This window comes from Talpa occidentalis, unplaced genomic scaffold (assembly GCF_014898055.3).
Source record: "Talpa occidentalis isolate TD23 unplaced genomic scaffold, MPIMG_talOcc4v2.1 talOcc4.7, whole genome shotgun sequence".
NCBI classification, from domain to species: domain Eukaryota; kingdom Metazoa; phylum Chordata; class Mammalia; order Eulipotyphla; family Talpidae; genus Talpa; species Talpa occidentalis.
In genome coordinates this window covers 132688552-132712629 of record NW_023605083.1, presented here as the reverse complement: position 1 = coordinate 132712629, position 24078 = coordinate 132688552, and the positions used below count along the sequence as shown (strand labels likewise).

The following is a 24078-nucleotide window of genomic DNA, read 5'->3' as shown; positions in this document are numbered from 1 at the left end:
GTCCTGGCTGGGGAGCTGGGGCCCAAGGGGAAGCTGCCAATGGGGTCATTGCCAAAAGCCCAGGGGCTCTAGGGGCCCCCAGTCTGTCTGCAGCTTCCAATTGTCAACTGGCCTGGAGTGGGTGGGGGCTGGAGGGCAGTGACGGAAGGGGCCCCTCCTCACCTGGATGACCACGAGAGTCAGCTGGCACTGCAGCAGGAAGAGGAAGCACTTGCGGATACCGTAGGTGGCGTGCCGTGCCTAGGGACCCAGAGGGACAGATTGTGGCCTCTCTCAGGCCTAACAGCTGACAAGCTTCAGCCGAGAGTCAGATGCCTCGGATGCTCCTGCTAGGAAGGGGTGGCAGGAGCTAAACTGCCAGGGAGAACTCCGCGTGGAGGTCAACCAGCCCCCGGACACCAGGCAGGTCCTGTGCCATGATGGCCCACCCAAGCAGGTTTGCACCCCTGCCTCCTGCCCCAGCCCAGGCCCCACCTGCTCGATGAGGCGGATGATGCTGATGGTCTCTTCCTGGCGGAAGGTCAGGGAGCAGGGCAGGCTGTTCAGCTGCCCGGAGAGCTGAAGGGGCGCAAGGCCATCCGAGGCCTGGGCCATGCTGGTGCTGGTGGCATAGCCAAAGGTCTCCCAGGAGCAGCGGGATGGGTACAGGGGGTCCAGGGCGATGCTGCTCAGTGGGGGAGGGGGAATCAGAGCCATCAGCGGCTCCAGCAAAAACCCTATCTCCCACGGGCATGAGCAAGTACCTGCTCCCTCTACCTCACTATGCCCAGGTCCCTGGGTCCCAACCAGGGCAAAAGCGGCCATGGACAATGCCCCAACCCCATGCAAGACCGAGCCTGGGGTGTCTGGGAGGCAGAGGCTGACCCAGCTCCAGGGAATCGCCCTGACCTGATATCGCTCTGCAGGAAAAGGCAGCTATTTCGCAGGTTAGCAGAGCTGCCCAGGCAGCAAGTCACCTCCCCATACTCCTGCATGATCTTGATCATCTCGCACATGGCTGGGGGACAGAGAGGGTGGGGGGGCAAAGCCCCGTGTGGGGCACTGGCCAGGGACTCACAGGACAAGAGAATAGGCGGCACAAGAAGCATCCCACCCCAGAGCTGGAGATGGTACTAATACTGCCCCTCCTGACTCCCTAGAATGGGCACACCCATGGCTCTGCCCTCCGGATGCTGGGGCTTATCCAGTCCCAGCTCCTTGGCTCTCTGAATGGGAGACAAACTTTCCCTCCCGAGCCTACGGGGCACCCAAGCCCTGGCAGGGCTCAGTGGGAGGGGCAGGCTGCCTAAGCAGCTATGGCCCCAGTACTCACTCTCGGGGGTACAGTCAGTGAAGAGGGGTACCAGCAGGGGCACGTTGTCAATGTTTTGCAGATGGGGCCGCACCTGGTGGATGCCCCGGGGCAGCTTGGCCTGGAGAGGGCAGAGATGCCTGCGGCGTCAGGGTGCGGGACGAGGGCCCCTCCATGCTCCCTTCTCAGCCTCGGCCCAGCCTTGCGGCCACCTCCAGTGCCAGGGCACAGGCCCTGTGTCATACCCGGTTGCAGTCCTCCAGGAAGCTGGGAAGGTCGCTATCCGTGGGCTGGAAACTAATGAGGTCAGAGTGACCCTCCTCCTCCATCAGAAGGAGCCCCTCTGCATCATCTCGAGACACTGTGGGGACAAAAACCTGTCCCTCAGCTTGGGTCCAGCCTGCTGGGGGCCTTTCCTTGTCCTGCAGGTGGTACAAGAACCTCCTGCCTCTCCGCCTGTCGACTGGCATCATGCAGGGTTACCAGACCCATTTTCCAAGGGAACGTCCTTTTTTGGGAGGGCTCCAGGGAAGCTCTTTCCAGCTGTAGCTCTGAGCAGGAGCCTCCCACATGCACCTCATCCCCGCCACAAACCTTTGCCCTCACCCTGATTCAGGTCATCATGCAAGGAGCCCGCGTGGCTGGGACTGGAGGGGGGGATCTCGGAGCCAGGCATGTCCCCATTGGGCGTGAGGGAGATGTGGCAGTTCCAGCCTGTCTCCAGGCCCATCTTCTCTGCAAACACCTGCAGAAGGCAGGTGGCGATGAACAGATGGGCCCTGAGCCGGGGAGAAGGGGCAGGGTGGTGCAGGCACACGGGGAGAGCCCTTCCACCTTGCTTTTGAGCTCATCCTCCAAAGAGAAGTAGACGAAGCGGATGCAAGCGTTGACCAGCCCATCGATGAGGCGCACGATGTCCAGCCGGGCCTGGTACTGGGAGGACACCATGCCCATGAAGATCTGGCCGCTCAGGGCCTGCACGCAGTCTTCCTTCTCCAGCACCTCCCCGATCCCTTCTTCAGGTAGGCATAAGGCACAAAGGCGGGCAGGGACACGACCCAGACAGGACGCCCAGGAACCGGCAGATTCCAGAAGGCAGCCGGGGCCACACACACAGCGACCACACCCCGTCAAGTGAGCACGCAGCCCCAGGGGACCACATGAGGCCAAAGACACACAAAGGAGCCAACAGACACGGGGGAGAGACAAGGAAAGGCACTCGTCAGTCAGGTGGCCGTCAGAAGCGGAGGGACAGAGCCTGACTCTGTCCAGGGCCAGGGGGCCGGCCCTAACCTCAGCCACACCCTCAGTCCTCGGGTCCTAAGACCCCCAGGAATCTGGGTGTTTGGTGACAGGGGCCAGGGTGTGGAGCTGAGTCCCAAGGCCCCAGCAGGGTTTCTGGGCTTCTGTTCAATCCAAATAAGGCTAAAAAGCTATACATGCAGCTGCTTTATAATTTCCAGAGAAAGCACTTTTCTATACATTATCTCCCTGGAACATCACAGTAAGCTGTGAGCAGGGCAGAGGAGGCCCTGGTTCTAGCGGAGAGGCCTGAGGGGTCTGCCCGGCCATCCAGGTCCAGAGTTGGCCCACTGCCCCCTCTGCTGCGGCCCATTTGGAGCCCTCCCCATGCAGGCCGCTGCGCCTCCCGCTGTACCGTCGGAGCTCCAGCTGTTGCGGCGGGTGCTCAGCTTGAGGGGGATGGTGCTGGGCAGCTCGCACATGGTGAAGATGCTGCTCTGGCCAGGTGCCTGCACCAGCTCGATGCACTTGCCATTGAGCTGCGAGGACAGGGTGCAACTCATGGGCTTGTAGGCGAAGGCAGAGCAGTAACCAGATAGGCAGGCTCGCTGGTAGAAATCCAGCACTTTCTTTCTGCCAGGGGAGCAGGGGAAATGAGATGAGCGGTCCTGGGAGCCCCCACGCCCAAGGCTGGGTGGGAGGAGCCCAGGAGCTGACTGCTCTTGCCCCTAGCACATGCATCCTCACCCACCTGTCGGAACCCGAGAGAGGGTAGATGTCAGCTCCGTCCCAGAAGTCAGTGCAGGCCTCCAAGACCACATCGGCCGTGCCGTGGGACAACATCTGCTCTGTGCCTGAAGGAGAGGGGAGGCCAAACCATGAGTGCCCGGAGCCACCCACCACCTCACAGCTGACACGAGGCATCCTTGAGAAGGGTGCTGCGGCAGGTGGGAATGCCCCAGGCTTCACAGCAAGCCGGTGTGGATCCCTGCTGTGCATTCAACTGCCCATGCTCTGTGGCCACCAACCTCCCAGCGATGGTCCCCAAGGCCACATTTGAGGTCTAGCGCTCATTGGCCCAGCCACCCCTAAAAAGGGACAGGGAAGGACAGAGCCTCTCCTCACCCCCAAGCTCCCGGAAGGTCTGGTGGGGGACTCACTGGTGGTGGTATCCTTGATAAAGAGGCTGATCATGTGGCTGAGGGGAGGGCGTCGCTTGGTGACGCAGGAGAGCCTCCCCAGCGAAGTCTCCTTCACCATCTCGGCACTGGGGAGGCGGTAGAGCGCCAGGTGGTTCTCCTGCTTGAAGAGCTCCTTGGCCCCTGGCGTGAAGCCTGCAAGAGGGACGGGAACTCAGGCCCGTGGGAAGAAGCTCACAGCACCTACACCTCCTTCCCAGCGTGGAAAGAGACCTGGTCAGTTCAGGCTGTTTCTCAAAGTGAGGTCATAGTGCCCTCGAATCCTTAAACCACACAATTCCCACAAAACCTAGCTAACTTTCCTTCCTGCCATTTTTAGACAGAGCAGAGCCTTACGCTTCTCAGCATGTTACAGCTTTGGTGTGTGCAGAAGGGATGGGCCCAGGCCCCAAGCCAGCTGAAACTAAGAGGCCGCTGACCGGGACCAAAAATTAAAGGGGAGGGGGCTGCTCGGACTGCATTTAGAAGTGAAGAGTCCCAAGAACCCAGTCATCCAAAAACGCTTCTCCACAGGTCTCCACATATGGGCCATTTTACAGCTAAGCGATCAAGTCTCACAGTTTCTTCCTTCCTAATTTTGTCTTCTGCCTAACTCCGCTCCTGTAAAACCTGAGCCTGTTCAGGTCAGAGAGGCAGATTCGAGGTTTTCCTCCTGTCTCCCCAACAGTTCCCTGCAGTAAGCCTTTCTTTCCTCAAAAGCCAGTGTCATGGCATTGGCCTCCACGCGCCCCTGGCACAAGGCTGTTGCCGGGTAACGTGTCCCTCCACCCTTCCATCCCCATAAGCGGCTACTTTCTCAGAGCAGGAGGCACTATCCAGTTGCAGCGCCTGGTGAAAGGGGGATGACCAGGAGCTAAGAGCAGGTTGGCAGTGCCCTCCTGTCAAGGCGCGCCTGGGACTGAGGAGCCTGGAGTCCACGGCCCCGCTGGCGTCTGCCTACCAATGAGCCGGGCAAGCTCACAGAGGCCCCAGGGCACGTGCACAGGCAGCACGGCGCTGTGGCTCTCCTGCAGGGCGATGTTGCACAGGTGGTCGGAGAAGCGGCACAGCCGCTCGGTGACGCTGGCGTTGCACAGGTTCAGCAGCACGTTGAGGCCCAGGGGCTTGAGGGAGGTGAGGTGGAGCTGCCAGTTGGAGTCATCAAACTGGATGCAGGAGGGATTCTGCTGGTCCTGCGACAGGCTTAGCATCTCCAGGTGGTAGTCACACACGAAGTCCTCTGTCTCGTAGGGCTCACTCTCCAGCCCAGGCTGGGCCTGGAGGAAACATAGAGAGGCAGGGGTGGGGATGGAGGCCTGAGAGGAGGCAGCCCTTGCCCAGCAATATGTGCTCCTGCCCATGCTGTCTCTAACCAGTCCCGAGATCCTCTGCCTGTCCTTCCTGGGCTCCTGGAGATGTCTAGTATCTATACCGGCTGACACTGGCAGCATCTAACAGGAGGGGTGGCTAGACTGAGGAGGAAGCAATGGAGGAGCCATTTCAGACAGGGAGAGATTTTAGACAAAGCCACTGGCTCTCTATCTTCAGAAGGAAAGAGTCTGGTCCCAGCCAGTTACCATGGGGGAGGCGGGGAGACGGGGAAGCAGCAACCACTTCAGGGAAGTTCTGGGCAAGGCCGGGAGCCTGGGCTTCACCCCCCAGGCTAGGCCAGCCTGTCGAGATGGCCACTCTCCACCTCTCTCACCTTTCTGGGCTCTTCATCCCCGCCCTCTATGTCCCGGCTGAAGCTCACGTTGGAGCCGGACGGGTGTTTGCTGCGGCAGTGGGCTTTGTGGTGAGAGTAGGGTTCAGGGGGCTTGGGACCATCTCCAGGCCAGTCGCCACGCTCCTGCTCATTGGAAAGATGCAGGGTCGTGTTCAGGGAGCCCATGAGGAGGGCGTCTCGTTCATGGGGCTGAGGAGAACAAAAAGCACAGGCCTCAGACCAGGGTCCTGTCAAGGCAGCCAGCGCCACGCATGTCCCTTCGAGGCCTGAGGCCTGGCCTGGCGGCTTCACCTGAGCGCTCAGAAGCAGGTCCTCAGGGTGCCTGACCCTCCCTCTGCCTCACCTCACCCTCCCTGGGATTACCGGACAGATGCCAAGAGCTAAACGGCCTGGCCTGGCCGTACCTCCTCCACTACCTCGGGGTGGCAGAAGGAGCGGGTGGACAGGTCATCCGTGAGGTCCTCGTGGCTGCTGTGCGGCGGCTCCACCTTCCCGCTGAAGAACAGCACGGTCTCTGGGCTGGGGTTTGGCCACGACAGGATCCCTTGCTTGTCCACACAGCACAGGACCTGCAGGAGAGCGGTGGGGTTGGACAGGGGCTTGGCACCCCCCACGCCGCTGAGGTGGGCTCCAGGCTCGAGGTGGCCCTCACCGTGACAGAGCCCAAGCTGTGCAGCAAGCTGGAGCTGCGGCTGAGCGTCGGCGACGTCCCCTGGATCACCCGCAGGAAGTGGGCCCAGATGCAGCGCAGCATCTCCTGGTGGGGGAGAGGGTCCCGTGAGGCAGTCCAGCTTCAGTCACATTCCCTGGAGATGGTTTCTGGAGCCAGCAGGGGTCCTGGGAATTTGGGGTGCAATAGGACCCACAGGGCAGGGGCTGGGCACTCATACCTTGCCCATGTGAGGTGGGTGATCGAGGGCTCTTAGAGCCTGACTGGGGGCTCAGAGGGAGTAGGGGAGCCCCCCAGCTCCAAAAGGGGCCTGAGGGAGCTGGGGCAGAACCCAACAGGGTGAGAGTACCTGAGTGGAGACAGCTTCTGTGTAGCTGCTGAGTGTGTCCTCCGAGAACTTGGCCAGCTGCACGGACAGAGGGTGTGAGCCTCAGGGAGGAAACGGTCCCTTCCCAGGCCTCTAAGCTGGCCGGGTAGGGGCCCATAGCAGCGGAGCTGCCAGCACCTTCGATAAGGAACCCCACCTAGTGAGGGCCTGGGCGGATGCTCACCCACCCGTGGGCCCCTGGAGGTCCTTCTGGACCACAAGGGCCGAAGCCCTCAGAGGGGTCTGCCGCGCATGGGGCCCTCAGGCTGGACTGGACGCCGCCCCTGCTCCACGGCAGAGCCGACCCTTCTTCCTGTCCCAGACGCCTGGAACAACCTACCAGGGAGCTGGGCGAGGCCTCACTCATCTGGGCCAGGACTCGGGCTTCTCCACAGGCGGTTGCCAGAACCCAGAGGACTGGGAAGAGCAGGGGGAGGATGGGCAGGACGCCATTCACCTGGAGAGAGTGAACCACACCAGCTCCCAAGAGCTGCCAGCCCAGGAGCAGGTGGGCAGTAGGGAGAGGGAGGGCTTCTGTGGCCCAGCAGCCACTGCCTGAGGAGAAAGGGGTGGCAATCGGGGCAGGAAGGGAAGCCTGAGGGCCGACTCCGGGGCTGGAGGGGGAGGGACAGCTGGGCCCAGGATAGGGGAGCTTGGCGGGAAGAACGCAGAGGGAGGGCAGTGCTACCTGCAGCTGGAGCAGGGTGTACTGCCAGGAGGTGACTCCAGGAGCGTTCAGAATGAAGCGCAGGGCATTGGTGGTGAAGAAGCCAGCCTGATGGGAACGGGGGCGCTGTAGCCTCAACCCCAGCTCAGGAACCAGGCTCTCAGGCTCCCCTTGCTCCGCCCACTCACACGCCCCAGGCTGTTGGGCTCATTCTGGGCCCCAGGCTCACGTAAAGCTGGAAGCCCCGGCCGCCCCCTCCCTCTCCCCCCTCCCCCCCCCCAGGACTCTGCCCTGCGCACCAGCACCACGGGCACGGCATAGTGCAGCATCACCGACTGCACCGTGAACCTCTCGTTGTCCAGAGCAGTGACTGGGCGGGACAGGGCCATGTCCAGGCACCATCTGCAGAAGGAGATGGCCCTCAGTACTGCTCAGGGAGAGGCCGGGAACCCGCCCCTCTGTGAGCATCGCTGAGCCCTCATGTGCCCTGGCACCCAGGGGAGGGGTTGCAGCAGCCCCTGAGCCACATCGCCAGAGTTCAGAGTGGGAGGGGAGCCATGGCTCTGCCTAAAGCCAGGCGACACCCCTACCTGACATTGTCGATCACAGGGGTCTCGAGGACGCGGAAGAGCCGGTGCTGCTGGGGGTTCTGTGGGCCTTTCTTCACTTCTCCCCGGGGGGACGGGGGTGGGGAGAAAGGGGGAAACAAGTCTCCCGGCTCCAAGACGATGTGTTCATCATCCTGCCAGCCAGGGAGGGATGAGGGCGCCGGAAGTCAACAGGTGCTATCAGCAACCGCTCTCCCTGACAGTCCCAGCTAGGTGGGGGCATCTCACTGGGCTAGGGACCACCAGTTGGCAAGACTAAGTTGGGCTGGGGCCTGTGGGACTGGATTCCTAGCAGCTTGACAAGGAGGAGAAAGATGTTCCTGCTTTTGTCCTCTCTCCTTGGCCAAGGAGCCCAGGAGCTGGCCGGGAAGCTTCAGAACCAGACCCTGGGCCCCTCTCGCCATGGCTGTGGGTGTTCCCACAATGTTTCCGGGGGGGGAGCCTCACACTACCTTGATCCCCCTCAGAGAGGCAAAAGATTCCTGGCCGGGCCTCAGAGCGATGATGTCTCCTTCCACCAACAGGCTAACCGGCAGGTTGACCAGATGTCCATCTCTGTAGGCCCAGTGCAGGGACCAGGATGGTGCAAAGGGCATGTGGAGGTCGGGGTACAAGGCATTTGGCCACTTGAGCTCCTTGCCATCCTTGAGGGCATCTGATGAAATGGGAAAGAGGATGACAACCTCGCCCATGTCCTATACACCAGCCAGGCCCAGCGCACACCTGTGAGCGTTACCACACCCCTTCCTTCCCCAGAAGGCCCACGTCAACCCACGCCACTCACCCCAGCACTTGCCCTGCTGTCCAGGCTGCCTCCCCTATACACCTTTCCAGCCCGGCACTTCCACCTCCTTGTACCCCAGTTCCATTCAATTGCATTGCACAGACATGGCCGAGTCTCATGAGGGGTACAAAGGTCAAAGGTGAAGCCGACCTGCTCCCTGGCCTCACTGGGCCAGGTCACTGCCTGGGCACTCACAATGGTCCTGGCGGCTCTCACTGTCTTACTCTCAAGAGATCAGGCACATTCTAGCTCCTTTCATGGCAGAGGCCCTGGAATGCTGACCACAGGCAAGGCCAGGGGCTGAGCGTGCTGATGGGGGCTCAGGAGGGAAACTCTTGGGGCTCTGATGCACCTGGGGCGTCTTTCCCACCCAACAGGCCTGGGCCTCCGCCTCACCTTGGATTTGGTCAATGATCCCTCGGAGCCTCCGCTCCACCTCACGACGCTTCAGGCGCTCTTGCCGCCCAATGAGGACAAGGTTGAGCAGCAGCAAGAGGAACAGCGCTGAGGCGTTCACCAGCTCCACCCCGTGGCTGGCCAGAAGGTGTGAGGGGGACCAGCAGCAGTGAGAGCCCCTCCAACCACCCAACCCAGGGCCCATGACACCTCTGCCCCCTCCACCCTGTCGCTCCCAGCAAGTGTCTGTTTCTGCAACCCCCCTCCCCGATGCCCATGGTGGGATGGCAGAGACCTCTGCGGGGCAGAGGGACAGGAGGTTGGAGAGGCCAGGAAGAGCCGGCACAGGGCCATGCACTTACCTGCCGGCCGGCTGGCCCCCACAGCAGCCCAGCAGCAGCAGGACAGCCAGGAGCATGAGCGAGGCGCCGGGCCAGTGGAAGCAGGAGCAGCGGTTACTGTGGTGTAGGAAGCTGCTCCTCCACATCTCCTGGAGGGCAGGGGCCAGCAGTGAGAGGCCGGGTGGGCAGCAGGGAGGCGCTACCTCGCCTCCTACCCCCACACTCACTCCACCCAGCCCGGGGGGTCTGCTCTTCTTGCCTTGATCTCAAATGGGGTCAGGACACCCCTCTAAAGGGGAATCCCAGTCGAGGGTGGGTCCCTAGGCTTCTCTGTCACCCCAGCTAGGCTCAGGCCTCCCGCGAAGGACTCTTTACCTTCCACGTGAGACGCTTCTTCCGCTCCTTCAGGTGTCCTTCTAGCACCGCCTCCAGCTGCTCCTTCAGGATGCTGAGGGCCTTCCGCGTGGACAGGCCCAGGGCCAAGGGGGGCTCGCCCTGGGGGGAGACGGGGCAGGGAGGCGCTCAGCCAAGACCATGGTCATCCAGGACTGAGCCGTCCTCTCCCCCCGACCTGCCTCCCTCCTCCAGAACCCCCACCTTATCTTCTGTCCTTCAGGGGAGCGTCCAAATCTCCACCCAATTACAAGACATCCAAGTACTCAGTCCCCCGCTCTTCAAAGTCAAATTTAAAACCAAGAGAACTTGGGCCTCCCTGGTGGCGCAAGGGGCTAAACACAGCACTGTGAAGCTGTCTGCAGCCTCTGCAGCTCGAGTTCCATCCCCGGCCGGCCAGGGAGCAACCCACATGGCACAACAGACCTCCTGTCTGCTCCCCTCAGCAGCGTATTTCAGTAGATCTGCCTATTCTACTCCCTGCTCTGTCTCTGGTGAATCCTCTCACCCCCTGCACCTCTGGCCTGTACCCCAGTTCTTGTATGCACAAATAAACAAATCTTTATAAAAAATAAATAACATAAAACCAAGAGAACTTTCTACAGTCAAGGTTTCCTAACTCACCTTCATCTACGGCCGCCCACATCTCCTGGCCACTGACCTCAGTGCACCTCCCATTAATGCACCTCCCCAGCCCCATCTTTCAGAGGTCAGGGGCCGCAGGCCCACGTGTATGCACGCGCACACACACACACACACACACACACAACCTTTTAATGTATATAAATTTGGGGGGGGGAAACTTTCAAGTGAGGAGAGGAGAGGAGAGCTAGGGCAGAGACGGCAGCTTTCGCATCTTCCGAGCGGCAACGCCGAGGGCAGAACGCCCGTCATCTCAGCGGCAGCTCATGGTGGGGAAGCCACCGAGCCCTCACGTGGGAAGGACACTGACAGGAAAGACAGCTGCCCCCAGGAAAGGCCTGTGCACCAGCCACCCCCGCCCCGTCTCCCTGGGACGGCAGGGTGGGGTCCAGGCAACACCAGGGGCCGCCCCCGTTGTCCTTCATGACCCCAGCTGAGAGCCCTGCTCCTGGCTTCACTGCTGTTTTCTCCTTTGACCCTGCTTTTCCTGGGCATCTCCCCCATAGGCCACCTACGACATCTTAACCACGTTAGGTATGTTTCCAGGTCCACCCCGGCCACAGCCAGGGGTTCACCCACCACCAGGGACAAGCGCACGCCTCCCCTGTCCTCCCTCCAGCCCGGCCGCGGCCCAGGACTCTGGCCATTAGCTAAACCGCTTCCCAGCTGTTTACAGGCCTCCAAACCCTGAAACCACCTGGGCACCCTCACCAGTGTCCACACCCCTCCTGCTGACGCCATCCCACCCAGGCACCTCCCCTGGCTCCCCCCTCCTCCCACCCCCCAATTTCTACCTTTGGTCTCTACTTTTTCCAAAGCAACTGCAACACCCCATCAGAGAAAGTGCGGGTCCGATCAGCTGAGCCCGTCTACCTTCACAACCCAGCCCAGACTCCTGGGTCTGCAGCGGCTTCTCCAGCCTCCCATTCGGCCTTGGCCTGTTCTCCTCACCAAGAGCACGCTCCAGCCACAGACAGCTCTTTCTTCTTCAAGACTCAGCTCAAACATCACCTCCTCTGGGAAAAGTTCCCGAAACCCAGGCTGCACTTAGGAGAGGGGTTTGTGTTCCAATGTACCCTGGGCGGCCTGGGAGGCCTGGCCCAGTCTGCATCGCACAGGATTGTCATTACAGATTTATTTGTCTGGCTCTAGACTGCCAATTCCTTGAAAACAGGTACTGAATTCACACGTCTCCCACCAACTGCTTAGGCAGTGCCCGGCACACAGCAGCAGCTCAGTCAATACTTGATGAATGAATGAATGAACGCACAGCTTCAGTGATCCCAATGATACCCTAATCAGGGTCGTTAACCCACAGTCTGTAGCAGATACACCTGGCGTTTGAATAGCAGGGAGGTCCACGCTCCTTCCAGGCTGACCACATCAAAAGCACTGGACAAGGGCCCACCCCAGCTTGACTCTGGTGCACAGATCCCCCCCAGGTTGGGGTCCCTAGGATAAAGAACACCCCTGGGCAGGGCAGTGCCTGGTGAGAACCATGTAAGAGCACCAACGTGAGCTGTCAGCAGGAAAAGCCCCTGAGCCAGAGGAGTGGACCCTTAGATGTGGGCACAAAGTGAGGAGTCCCGACCAAGGGCCACGGAGCCGGTGACACCCTAGCTGCCCTGTCCTGTCTCGCTGTCCCTCCCATAGCCCACAGGTCTGCTTCCCCAGGGTCCTGCCCTGGGTTTGCCCACTAACCTTCTGGATTTCTTGCCCCCTGCCTGTCTCCAGTGCCCTCCCCGCCCACCCTGCAGCCTCTCTCACAGGACACTTGACTTCAAGACTAGAGGGGCTGCCGGGTTGGGGCTGGAAGGATGTGCCTGCATGGAATCCCAACACTGGCTTCCCGCCAGCACCCTGAGAATAGGCTCCAGAGGAAGCCTGGCCCAAGACTTCCCGACCCCTTGACCCCTTGCCTACATCGCACTTGATCCCTGCTCCGCATGGAGGCTTTGCCGGATTAGGAAGCTAAGGGCGGCTTCTTCCCGGAGGGGATAACTGGTCACTTCAGCTCCGGGAGAAAAGACCTTCTGGGCCACAAAGCAACCACCTCCTAGGGCCTCCTGAGGGGCAGGGGTCCAGGACACAGGAATGTCCGCTAAGACCCCTGGGCAGGAAGAGGAAGCGCAAGGGAAGGGGAGTACAGGCCTTCTCCTGCCCAAGGGGCAGGTCCAGAGAGGGACAAGGCCTGCTCCTGTCATGGCCGGGAAGGAGGGCGTGTGGTAGGGCCAGGGTGAGAACTCAGGGCTGGGCCCCTGCCCCGCCTGCGCTCCCCGCCAGCCTGCCTTCTCCCCCACCCCCACCCGCCAGCCCACCTTCTCTGCACAGCAGCACCAGGTGTGTGAGCCTTTCCAGGTGGGCTTGTCCCGGCCAGGCCTGCAAAGGCGCTCCCAGAGACAGGGCTTGGGCAGGAAGAGGGCCGGCCAAGCCCCATGGGGCTGCAAGATCCCCAGGGAAGCTGCTGGGTCTGGAATGAGGAGGCGGCTGGAAAAGGCAGAGAAAGGCTAAGAGGCGCCCTCAGAGAGCCCCAGGGGTGAGCAGTTGTCCCTCCAGGCCGCTAGCCCTGGACACTCAGCAAGGCCCCTCTGCTTGCCTGTGGCCATCCTGCCTCTTCCAGGGACCCCCAAACCTGGCCCAGCAATTGATCAGCCCCCAGGTTCTAGGCCTGCCCATGCTCCTCTCCAGGTGGGGGTGATGGGCTAGTGGGGACCTGCGCAGAGCAGGAGGGCGCCTGCTGAGCTGTCTGCACGCGCCGCCCCGCATGTTGTGTCTGGCCAGGAGCTCCGACTCCAGCCTGGCGATTAAAGACAGCACAACAGAGGGAAAACAAGCCATTCTGTAATTACACGCCTCCCGAAGGAAGCGCCTGCCCGCACAGGCTGGCCCTGAGGCGAGGACACGGCCTCTGCCCGATCTCCGTGCCCAGCCCCTCCTCCGGCTGCCAGGGCTGCTCACCAAGCCAAAGGGCAAGCCTCGCCCTGTGTGCAGCAGGAGGGTCCCCATGTCCCACCTTGTGCCCCCACTTCTCCCCCACATGGCAAGGAGCCACTGGGAGGGGGGGGACTCGGCAGGAGACCTTCACACTTTCCAAGGGAAATTCAGCAGGGCTGGGGGAGCGGGACCTGCCGGCTTTCCCAAAGCAGGAGTCAGGCTGGGCACGCCGGTGTGCCCGGCAGACAGTGGGGAGACCGCACAGGACGGGGACAGTTTGTCTGCGAAATAGGAACCCGAGTCAAACACGTGCAACCCGAGGTCACTGCTCTTGCCGGAGCGGGGCAGGGACGACGCCTTAAGCGCCAACGGTAGGAAGGTAGGAAGGTAAGAAGAAGGAAGACAGTTCCTCCCGCTCCCAGGCACTCAGAAGCTCCTCCCCACACCCACCCACCACCAGGCACCTCCAGAGACATTCCTGGCCAGGAGCACACGGGGCTGAGCCGGTCTCCACCCTAGAGAGGAGGTGAGGCCCCACTTCTCGCTCCGCAGATGCTTTTCAGGGCGCACCAAGCCCAGCCTGCTGCTCTGCCAGGTTCGACAGGACCCAAGAGCCAGGACCTGGGGCGCCGGGCAACTTCTCCCTGTCCTCGCGGCAAAGGTGGACACTGGCAGGGCACGGGGGCTGGGGGGCAGCAGGATGGTAAAAGCACCAATCCACACATCAGGACCACGAGGCGCTGCTGCAGGGCGGCACCAGCTCGGCAGGGCCAAAGCCAAGCACCTGGGGGCATCTAATGGATCTTCAGGAGCAGGCGCCCAGGTTTCTCGGGTGGCCCAGAACCAAAAATCCCCAGGGCCTGTCCTTCCAACACTCCGCCCGGGTCCCCCAGCCCAGCAGCTGGCCTCCTTCCTGGCCCACCTGCCTAGGGAGAAAGCCCATCAAGGCCCTCAGGAAGGCTCAGGAAGACAGGTTATGAATATAGGCCTTGACCTTTGGCCATGACAACCACCAATAACCAGTCATTAGGATGGGCTGGCGGCCTGGCTAAGCACCCCACCCCCCCACTCTCCCAACCTTAGTGTTCAGTGCAGGTGGGGAGGGGGCCAAGCTGGACCCCATCATCTGCATCACCAACCACCGTGCCCAGGGTCTTTTTAGCAGTCTTGGGAAGTCTCTCCTGAGTTTGACCAGGCACGTGGCCAGTCTGCAGCCAGGTAGCCCAGCAGAGACCTCCCTCCCCCCACACCCCCTCCTACTACCCTGCTCATGCTGACCAGGCTCTTTGAAAAGGCTCCTGTCTCAGTGACCCACATGGGCCAGTGAAAAGAGCCCCCTTGCTGTAGGGGTGGTGTCCAGGCTCGGAGTTTGTCTCCTGCAGATGCAGACCGGGCCCCAGTACACCCCAAGAGGACGCCCCTCTGGGGGACTGGGCTCCAGTCCTCCCCTGGTGAGGCTGGGTCGGCAGCTCCCCAGACACACTGACTTCTGCTCCCTTTCCCAGCCTCCCAGCACGCCCAGCCTCCCCGCCATCTGAGCTGCCGCAGCTCCGCATCCATCTCCAAGACCCTGGCAACCTCCACCCTGCAGCAGACGCGGACCACCACGCCGCCGCCGGGTACTCACTTTGTTGCCTTTGCCCTGGTGGGGCATCCAGAGCTCTGCCTGCTTGAAGAGCATGGTCTGCCTCGGAACTTCCAAGCACAGGGGGAGAGGCAGGGAGGGAAGGAGAGCGAGCGGGTGGAGAAGCGGGGCCAGGAAGGAGAGCACAGGAGTGAGTGCGGAGCCGAGCGGTGCTGCAGAGAATCAGAACCAGACACAGCAGAGCGCAGCTTCAATCTGCTGATGAATTCAGCCTATTTCCAGTCACGCTGCAGATTCGGGGAGGGAGGAGGAGGCAGCTCTGCACAGCGGCCGTGGGAGGGAGCAGAGGAGGAGGGAGGGAGGGGAGAGGGGCTGAGAGGAGAAAGTTTGTGGGCTGCTCTGCCAGAAGTCCAGGAGCTCCCCCATCCATCAGAGAGGCCGCAGGGGGTGAGCTGGTGTGGGGGAGACACAAAGCCGAGGTGTGCAGGAAATTACTGCGGTGGGCCTGGAGCCCGGAGAGTGACTGCTGGTATCAGGGGTCCCCAGGCCCTCTTGCCAAACTACTTGGCCTTCACCCCAAGTGGCTGGGCCAAGCGAGGAGCCCCAGAGTGATGGGCCTGCCATCCATGAGAGCACCCGCAAATCACTCAGACTCCCAGCACAGAGCTACGCCAACAGCAGCTCTTTCCACATTCAAAGCTGCAGGAAGGAGGGAGAGGGGACCAGAGGTTATTAATAGCAGCACATCCTGCGTGGAGGGGGAAGGACCGGCGACTGAGAAACTGGAGCAGGGACTTCTAGGCAGGCAGAGCTGGGGACCAGAAGGAAGCGGAAGAGGGGAGCCAGCTGGAAGGAAGGGCTTCTGAGGATTCCCACCAGGTGTTGGGGGTACAGGGGACCCCAAAAGCCTCTGGTCAATGTGAGAACACAGCTGCACTTGACACACAAGCCTAAGTCTGCTGAGACCAGGGGATGGCGTGGGCGCCCAGACCTCACCTCCAGGCTGGAAGCAGGCCAGTGACCCGGGGACCCCTGAGCATCAAGCCCAGTCTGAACATCATCTAGGATCCCAAGTTTGATGCAGAGGAATTTCTCAGTACAGAACCCCTGGGCAGAGAGGGGCAAAAGGCACCAGGAATGGCTGGGCAACTTCTCTGCCTCTTTCCAGGGGCTGCAGCCCCCCAAGGGAGAGGAAAGAGGTCCACTAACTGCAGACCCTGAGCCGGCTTCTGCTCGCCCTGGTTTCCTAGACAACAGAGTCTCTGCTGCAGGGAAGAGTCTCACAAAGTTCAACTGGCTGCTCCCATCCCCCTTCTCTAACACAGCTCCCAGTGCCCGCCCCCTCCCCAACCAAGGTCTGAAAGGGAAAGAAAAGGAGGGGCCGGGCAGCCCAGAGGTTAAGGGCAGGAAGTCTCCATGAGGAGCAGGCCCAGGAAGGAGGGGTCAGTTTCCCAGAACAAGCAGGCCTGCAGCCTTAGCAAACCTCAAGGGGACTCTAGTTCCCTGTCCCTCGCCCCAGATGTCACTTCTCGTGCTCTCTACCTGGGCTCTGCTCTGTGAAGCCACAGTGTGACAGGCCCTACAAAGAACAGCTCTTAGGGTCTCACCTAGGGGGTCTGCAGAGCCCCCAGGGCAGCCCTCTCTCTGTTCTGTCCACTTCCTACTTTGCCCGCTGCAGCCCTGCATCTAGGACGCAACCCCCCAATCAGGAAGGGCTGGAGAGGAAGCTCTGGAGGGGACAGGTGGATGGGGCGGGATGGGGGGGTGTCCAACCAGCTACAGTCAAGCCAATCCTGGGCAGCTGTGGGAGACGACAGACCCCCTTAATCAACTACCACCAAGCCAGCGCTCTCACTCCCTCCTCCAAGAAGCCTGGGCTGCCGGAGGTCACAGGGGTTATCTTCAGCTGCCCGTTTGTGCAACTCACAAGCCACCTCAGGTGGGAACCCCAGCAGGTTCTGTGATTTCGCTGCTGGCACCAGCCACTCAACTAGACAGAGACCTCTCGGAACCAAGGGCTGCCTTCCAGGTGCCTGGTGCCACCACCCCAGAGTTAATGTCCACGCACGGCTGATGGGGACAGTGATGATGCTGTCTAGATCAGGACTCACCGAGCCAGACAGACAAAGAAAAGGATATAGGAAAACCTTCCAGAGAAACAAGTTCTTCCTCCAGCTCAAGAAAGAAGCCAGCCCCCTGGATCACAGAATTTCACCGAGGCTGGTGTTTCAGAAATGGGATGGAGGGGCCTCCCTGGTGGCGCAAGGGGTTAAGCACCACATTATGAGGCAATCCACAGCCTCTGTAGCACAAGTTTGATCCCTGGCTACCCACATGGCACAGCAGACCTCTCCTGATTCACCCGCTGCTCCCCTCAGCAGTGTATTTCAGTCAGTCTGCCTGTTCTGTTCCCTACTCTGTCTCTGGTGAATCCTTTCACGCCCCCCTCACACTTCTGGCCTGTACCCCAGCTCTTGTATGCATAAATAAATCTTAAAAAAAAAAAAAAAAGAAAAAAGAAAAGAAACGGGATGGAACCGGAGGACAATACTGTCATCTGTTTTGGGGAGAGTCAACCCTGCCCAGACAGACTCCAGCATCACACACCATCCTACCCTCTGGGGGTTGCCCCTGGAATAGAACAAGCCCTGGGGGATTGGGGTGCGAGGTGTAGGTTCCCCCTGTGCCCATCACTTCTAGGTAGGTGAACACCAGGGGAGCAGCCAGAGGAATCTGTGTACAGGAGGCTGAGAACACCTGCCACCTGCTCCAAGACCAGGGCTACCAGCTTGCTCCATGGCTGACCCAGAGGGCACGAGGCCTGGAGCTGACAGTGCTGGCCCAGCCCACAGCTCCCTCTTCCAGACCTATAAGATCTCGTGGCAGGAAGATCAAGTCAATAAATATTGTCTAAGCCCTTGGTACATGTCAGGCTGTGCCAGCAGCCAAGGACACCGAGATAAAGTGGGACAGAGTGTGTCCACACAGTGTAGTGCACAGGACAGCAGGGCTTCTGTGGGGCTGAGGGGGGCCTGTGGAGGGCTTCCATGGAGAAAGTGATGCCTAAACTGGGTCTGGAAGAAAGAAAAGCAGGAGTTTGCCAGGAAAAGGATGGAGAGCATTTTTGGGCAACAGCCTAAACAGAGGGTGGGGCCTGTGCCTACCCTCTGAAGCCTTGAGAATTACTAGGGGTAAAGGCGTGGGCAGGGGAGGCCAGGGCTATGGGGTGGTGGCAGTAGTGCAGACAGGAGACCAAGGTTCTCCTCCCGGACAGGCTTTGTCACGGGCAAGGTGGCCTCTGCAGAGGCCGGAGTGGCTGGGAGCGGGGCTGGGCCCCCAGCTGCTTACCTCCAGCTGATTCCACAGCTGCGTTTGGAGTCTGACTGGGGAGCTGGTCCCTAACCACAGAGAGGGTGCCCGACAGGGCTCAGCAGGTTGGGGCAGAGCCCAGCAAAGAGCAAACAAACGAAATTACACACCCCTGGGCAAGACGTGGAAGGCTGGCTGGGAGCCCACCCCGGTTAGCCAACGGGTGACCTGGACCATGCTTTGTCCTTTATTCACAGCTCCCCAGAGTCTGCTTTTCCAGCCTAGACATAGTACCTCCTGGGAGCAGGTCACAGTCATGTACCCCAAACCAGAGCTGCTCCCCTCTCCCTCTGGTCGAGGATCTCCCAGGGCAGCACAAAGAGGGACAGTCCAGCACAGACACTCAATCAACCCCCAGGGGATGGGACGTGGCCTACCACATGCTTCTCCTTCAGGTCCATGGGCCCAGTGCGCGGCAGGCATGCCCAGATGAGCGCAGTCACCCCCAACAGGCAGGCTCCTCCCCAACATCGACAGACCCCAGTGACTCAATCACAGTCACAGCATCTGGGGAAAAAAGAAAACATAGGCCGTGAGTCTGGGGGACTGGGAGGGGTCCCCATTGTGAAACACACTGTAAACAATAGAGCTGTGCTTGGCCTGGCCAGCAGTGTCCTAGCCGCAAGCCCCCAGCTGTGGGGTGCCCAGTGTTCCCTCTTAACCCTAAGTTTCGGAGGCACTTGTGTCCTGTTGCACACACACGCTTTTACTCACTCACTCCCCTCAGGCAGGAAAAGTCTTGGACTGCCAGCTTTGTTATGTGGAGGTCAGCATTAAGGTAGACTAGAGTGTAGCCACGACTGGAAGGAGCAGAAGGCGGGGAGAGCAGGAGAGATGAGTGCAGGGAGAGGCGTGCTTGTGCTCACGCCTCGGCCACCCCAGGGTAAGAGCACCCTACACGCCAACACAAGCACGCCACAGACAGATCTCCTGCATGGTTGCCGGGGCACAGCTCAGCAAACACCTGGGTAGGTGTCCGCACAGGTTGGCAGGCCGATCCGACAACAATCTGAGAATGAGGATTAGCCCACTCCCCACGGCCACCCCCACCCTCCCCACACAACTGGACCCTCTCCCATCCAACCTGGCCGCCAACACACCCCTGTGACTTCAGACCAGGGCATGTAACGAGTGATACTACTGAGTAATCTGGTTTGGGGCCAGATGAGACTCTGTGGAAAGCACTAACCTGCTGACTATGGCAGTTCTTTGAGAGGCCTGCAGCTAAGCCTCCTTAAGAGGAGCTGGTCAGAAGCCCAGGAGAGCTGATCCATAAAGGAACAGTCTAGAAAAAATTAAAAAAAAAAAAAAAGGCTATGTCCAGAGGACCCTAGCCAGGAGGCCCAGGCTCTGCAGCCAGCAGCTCCACTCCAAAAATCCCATCTGATTCCTCCCAAGGCAGTCCCAGTGCCAAAGTCCCAGACCTGAAGGGCTCTCCTCCCTACCCCTGCCTTTCCAGCTGGGGCTGTCACAGTGGAGCTAGCCCTGCAGGGTCAGAGACTGTCACATTGGAAGCAGCCTCCGGGTGACTTTCAGTCTTTGGAGGCCACGGGGTCCTAGGAGGCCGATCCTTTTCTCCCCGAGGCCATGCTGCCTCAGGCTGCCAGTCCCTGTTTACCAGTATGCCTCAAGGTCCCCATGACACCACATCCCAGCAGGGGCTGGGATGAGGTAGTTACCACAGGGAAAGGCACCAGGGGACAGAAAGAGATGGTGGCTTAACTCCTGCCAACATGAGAGTGAAATAATTCTGTGGCCAGCTGGAACCCGGTGGTTCAGAAGGAGCCAGAACCCAGGCATTTTTCTAAGCCTTTGTTCTCCCACCACTCCATACATGGGATTCTGGGAGAGGGCTGTCCTTAACAGCCTGGTCAGAAACTAGTAGCTGCACTCATAAAGGGCCAGTTCTTTCTCCTGGCCCATTATCTTCAAAGTCAAATACCCCTAGGTATAAATCCTGGCTCCATTGGTATTGAATGTCAATGACCTTGACCATCATTTGTCCCCCTGAGCCTCAGTGTCCTGGTTCATAGAATGTGAGCAATGATACCTATTGATCAGGGGTGCAACAAGAATGATATAAAATATTATATAAAGAGGATCCAGTACAGTATTTGGCAAACAGCATGTCTTAATAAACAGCTGCCATTACTATTATCAGCAAACAAGAAATATGTATATAGTGTCATCTACATCAAAAATGAGGAGTAAGGAGAAGAAACATAAATGAAAGGCATAACATTGTAGAGAAATTAAAACTATTTGCAGAAGACTAGATTGTATAAGTAGAAAATTCTAAAAATCTACAAATAAGATATTAGCACAAATAAGTATGCATGGTTACAAGATACATAGTCAAAACACAAAATATAAATTAAATTTCTAATATACTATATAAAAAGGAAAATCTTTTAAATTAAATATAACATAATATATTAAAAAAACCCGTGAAATACTTACGGATGACTTTAACAAAAGTATATGTAAGAGCTACACAGTGCTGAGAGAGAAAGACCTTAATAAATAAACATACCATGTTCATGGATAGGCATGTTCAATATTAATATTTATGTATAATATATTAATAACTGTTATTAATATTATTATAATATACTAGTATTTATAATATAATAAATCACTTTGTAAACATTTTGGCAGTCTCTGATAAAGTTAATTATACACTTACTATATGATCCAATATTGAAAACACGTCCTGAAAAAGAAATGTATACAAGTGTTCATAGCAGCTTTACTACCAAAAACTGGAAACAATCCAAGGTCCATTAGCAGGTGAATAGATGAAAAAACTGTGGTATATCCAAACAAAGGAATTCCTTCCAGCAGCAAAACAAAAACAGGTATTGACATATACAACATTAATGCTGAATCTCAAAAACATTTGCTGAAAGGAGACAGACACAAAAGCATCTATAGTGTATGATTCCATTTATATAAAATTTAGAACAGGCAAAACTAATCTATAGTTGTTAGGGGGAAAAGGATGTCCCAAAGCAAATTCCATATAGGCTTTGTGGACTCCACCCCCACCCCAGGTCAAAGCCAAAGACACTGGGAACTCCAAATCCCATCACCACCAAAGGGAAGGTGGCTGGGACCTGAGGGTGGGGTTAAGCAGCCAGGTGGATACAAAAGGCAGACACGTGGGCTTTGGGGGGCTCTCCATTTTTGGGCTCTCGGCCAGCTCGCAGCGTCCGGCCAGCTCTGAGAGTGACTTTGGGTTTCCAGGTCGTCGGATCGGGTAGGACGCATTAAAGACTTTATTTCCCTATTTTCTCCCTGAGTTGTCCATTTTCCTTATTTCTTTTTCTCTTGTAAATAAACCTTTTATTAACCCTTTTGTGTGTGTCTGTAGTAGAGTATTCATAAGTCCCTTTAAAGCGCGCGGGTGAGGACCCACAGCCAGGAACCCGTTTAATAGCGGGGTAGCTCTATAACATAGTGACAGCTATAGCAGAGTGGGGGTTGCTGAGGACAGGGGAGGGATTGTCCACAAAGGCCATGGGGATCTTTTGTTCTATGTCTTGATTATAGGTGGTAGTTACAAGGTGTACACATTTGTCAAAATTCTTCAAACTATATAGTCTTAAAAAGGTACACTTTAGGGCCTCCCTGGTGGCACAAGGGGTTAAGCACCACACTATGAAGCAATCCACAGCCTCTGCGGCATGAGTTCGATCCCCAGCCGGCCAGGGAGCAACCCACATGGCGCAGCAGACCTCTCCTGACTCACCCGCTGCTCCCCTCAGCAGTGTATTTCAGTCAGTCTGCCTGTTCTGTTCCCCACTCTGTCTCTGGTGAATCCTCTCAACCTCCGCATCTGTGGTCTGTACCCCAGCTCTTGCATGCATTAATAAATAAATCTAAAAAAAAAAAAATTCAGTTAAAAAAAGGTACAATTTATTGTGTATGTAAACATTGCCTCAATAGAGTTGATTTTTCAAAAGGTGGAATCTGAGACTGAACCAATGTCTAAATGCCTAGTACATGCAAGATTTGTTGGACATAAAAGAGAAGGGACAAAGAAGGAAACAAACATTTATCAAGTGCCTGTTACCCAAAGACTTACAAAGCCAACTTGCCTTATCAGGAAAAATCTATAGAGTTGGGGTTTTATTTGAGCTCTTAGTTAAGGGTGAGGCACTCATTCTGTCTCCAACTAGTTAAGCAAACAAATACAGAGAAGACTCTCAGTGGCCAAACATTACCTAAAGGTCATTAGCATAAATTTACATAATAAAAATCCCTGCCCAAGGCCAGTGCTTGGGTCCCATTTTCTGAACATGTGATCCATGAACAGGCATGATCTGGTCATGAAGCTACACTGCACCTGCCTGCACAACCCAGAGTCCAGATAGTCCACCCTCCTGTCCCACCAATCTCATCCAAGTACGAATAATCCTATATAAAAATCCTAATTCCCTTTATGAAGACGGGAGGGTACTTTGGCAGTGATCCCTTCACCCCCTACTTGATTCAAGTAATTAAATTCTCTTTGCCAAGAATCTTTGACTTGGTCTGGTCCACTGTCCGACACCCACCAAGCAACAAACTCTTTGCATTCAGTAACAGGCCTACTGTGTGTAACAACTATGTGCAGATATTAATTGTAAGGGATGGTCCTGTTTCCAAAGAAGTCTAAGGTATGGCCCTTCACTAGAACGGTTTACAATATAGCCACTTTGGGGATATTATGGAAAAGTGTAAATAATATTGAAATGCTAAATGAGAACTGCAATTAGAGCAATTAGGAGGTTAGATCAGAAAAGACCACCAGGTGGGCACAGGGAAGGCTTCCTGGAAGAAGGGAGGCCCAGCTGTGCTCTTCAGAAAGCTTAGGAGTGAGAAGAAGAAAAGCAAGCGAATCCCAACAAAGGCACCAAGGCAGAGATGTGGGGGCTTTTGAAAGACAGTGATCTGAGCTGTTTGGTGAGCACAGACGGTCTGAGAGGTAAGAGCGAAGAAATGAAGGACCACACAGGACAGGGAACTGGGCACTTTAGCCCACAGAGGCACTTCAGGCCAAAGCAGAGGTTCTAAGGAGTGCTGAAGGTTTCTCAGCAGGTCCCAGTATTTTAAGAGGGTAGAGAATGGATCAGATGGGGAAGGGAAAGAAATTACAGGTAGAAAAGTTAGAAGAAAATAATGACAATCTTGTTTTGCCATGGCGAGAATCTAGACAGAGGCAGCATAGTTCCCAGAAGAACAAAGGGTTGGCTGCTTCTCCTTGCCAAGCTCAGCATCAAGAGCTAAGTGGGTGCCCAAGGTTCAGGATGAATGTGGACTGAGAAGTTGACTGTCCTGCTAATCCCTTCCAATACAATCTTTTCTTAACTATGTTCGCATGCTAGCCATGCTCAGCACAGCATAAGCACAATTGGTTTACTCGTATTTAGCGAAATAGCTGAGCTAAAGGATATGAATTGATGGATTGATAAATAGCTGGAGTGAAGTTTTTAATAGCAAGCCTCAGGGTTCTATTCAGAGTGTTGACCTGGTCAATATTTTATCAATGACTTGGGTGAGGAAAAAGACGAAAAGCTAGTCAAATACTCGGATAGCATAAGCCTAGAAAGGAGACTGAAGTTAAGGTGCAGGAAGATCTCAACAGGAAGAATTGATTAGCCAAGTCTAACAGAGTCACTTGAACTGTAATAGATTCAATATTAAGTATACCACTCCTAGGTTCAAAAATTACTGTATAAAGGTACTATAAATGGTCTTGTTTGATGTAATTTCAGCATAAGTCACATGGCCACCAGGGAGTCATTCACACATGGGCTGCATTAGCAAACATTCTGCATTAGCAAACATTAGCAAACATTCTTTTCACTATGTCTGCAAAAAGAGAGGGGTAGGTCTGATTC

At 57.2% G+C, this 24078-nt stretch overlaps 1 protein-coding gene across 11 annotated transcripts in view; it reads right to left on the bottom strand.

The window, feature by feature from the left end:
- Positions 1-24078, bottom strand: part of TMEM94 (transmembrane protein 94) — a 31764-nt gene that overhangs the window by 2925 nt on the left and 4761 nt on the right. The window contains exons 1-26 of one of the 11 annotated variants that reach the window (XM_037494695.2): positions 20880-20904; positions 19383-19478; positions 18571-18700; positions 9646-9765; positions 9292-9419; positions 8930-9066; positions 8202-8404; positions 7732-7883; positions 7441-7543; positions 7163-7249; positions 6815-6931; positions 6457-6513; positions 6090-6194; positions 5842-6006; positions 5417-5626; positions 4673-4988; positions 3694-3867; positions 3285-3387; positions 2949-3166; positions 2126-2307; positions 1898-2036; positions 1537-1652; positions 1313-1412; positions 889-997; positions 475-664; positions 163-240 (exon numbers count right to left, since the gene is read on the bottom strand). In XM_037494695.2, the coding sequence (XP_037350592.1) occupies positions 163-240; positions 475-664; positions 889-997; positions 1313-1412; positions 1537-1652; positions 1898-2036; positions 2126-2307; positions 2949-3166; positions 3285-3387; positions 3694-3867; positions 4673-4988; positions 5417-5626; positions 5842-6006; positions 6090-6194; positions 6457-6513; positions 6815-6931; positions 7163-7249; positions 7441-7543; positions 7732-7883; positions 8202-8404; positions 8930-9066; positions 9292-9419; positions 9646-9765; positions 18571-18594 (3333 nt within the window). In that variant the 5' untranslated portion in view covers positions 18595-18700; positions 19383-19478; positions 20880-20904. Of the gene's footprint in view, positions 1-162; positions 241-474; positions 665-888; positions 998-1312; positions 1413-1536; positions 1653-1897; positions 2037-2125; positions 2308-2948; positions 3167-3284; positions 3388-3693; positions 3868-4672; positions 4989-5416; positions 5627-5841; positions 6007-6089; positions 6195-6456; positions 6514-6814; positions 6932-7162; positions 7250-7440; positions 7544-7731; positions 7884-8201; positions 8405-8929; positions 9067-9291; positions 9420-9645; positions 9766-14866; positions 15525-18570; positions 18701-19382; positions 19479-20879; positions 20905-24078 lie in introns of those variants that run through there. The other 10 variants (XM_037494694.2, XM_054688643.1, XM_037494693.2 and 7 more) reach the window with 10 other exon arrangements.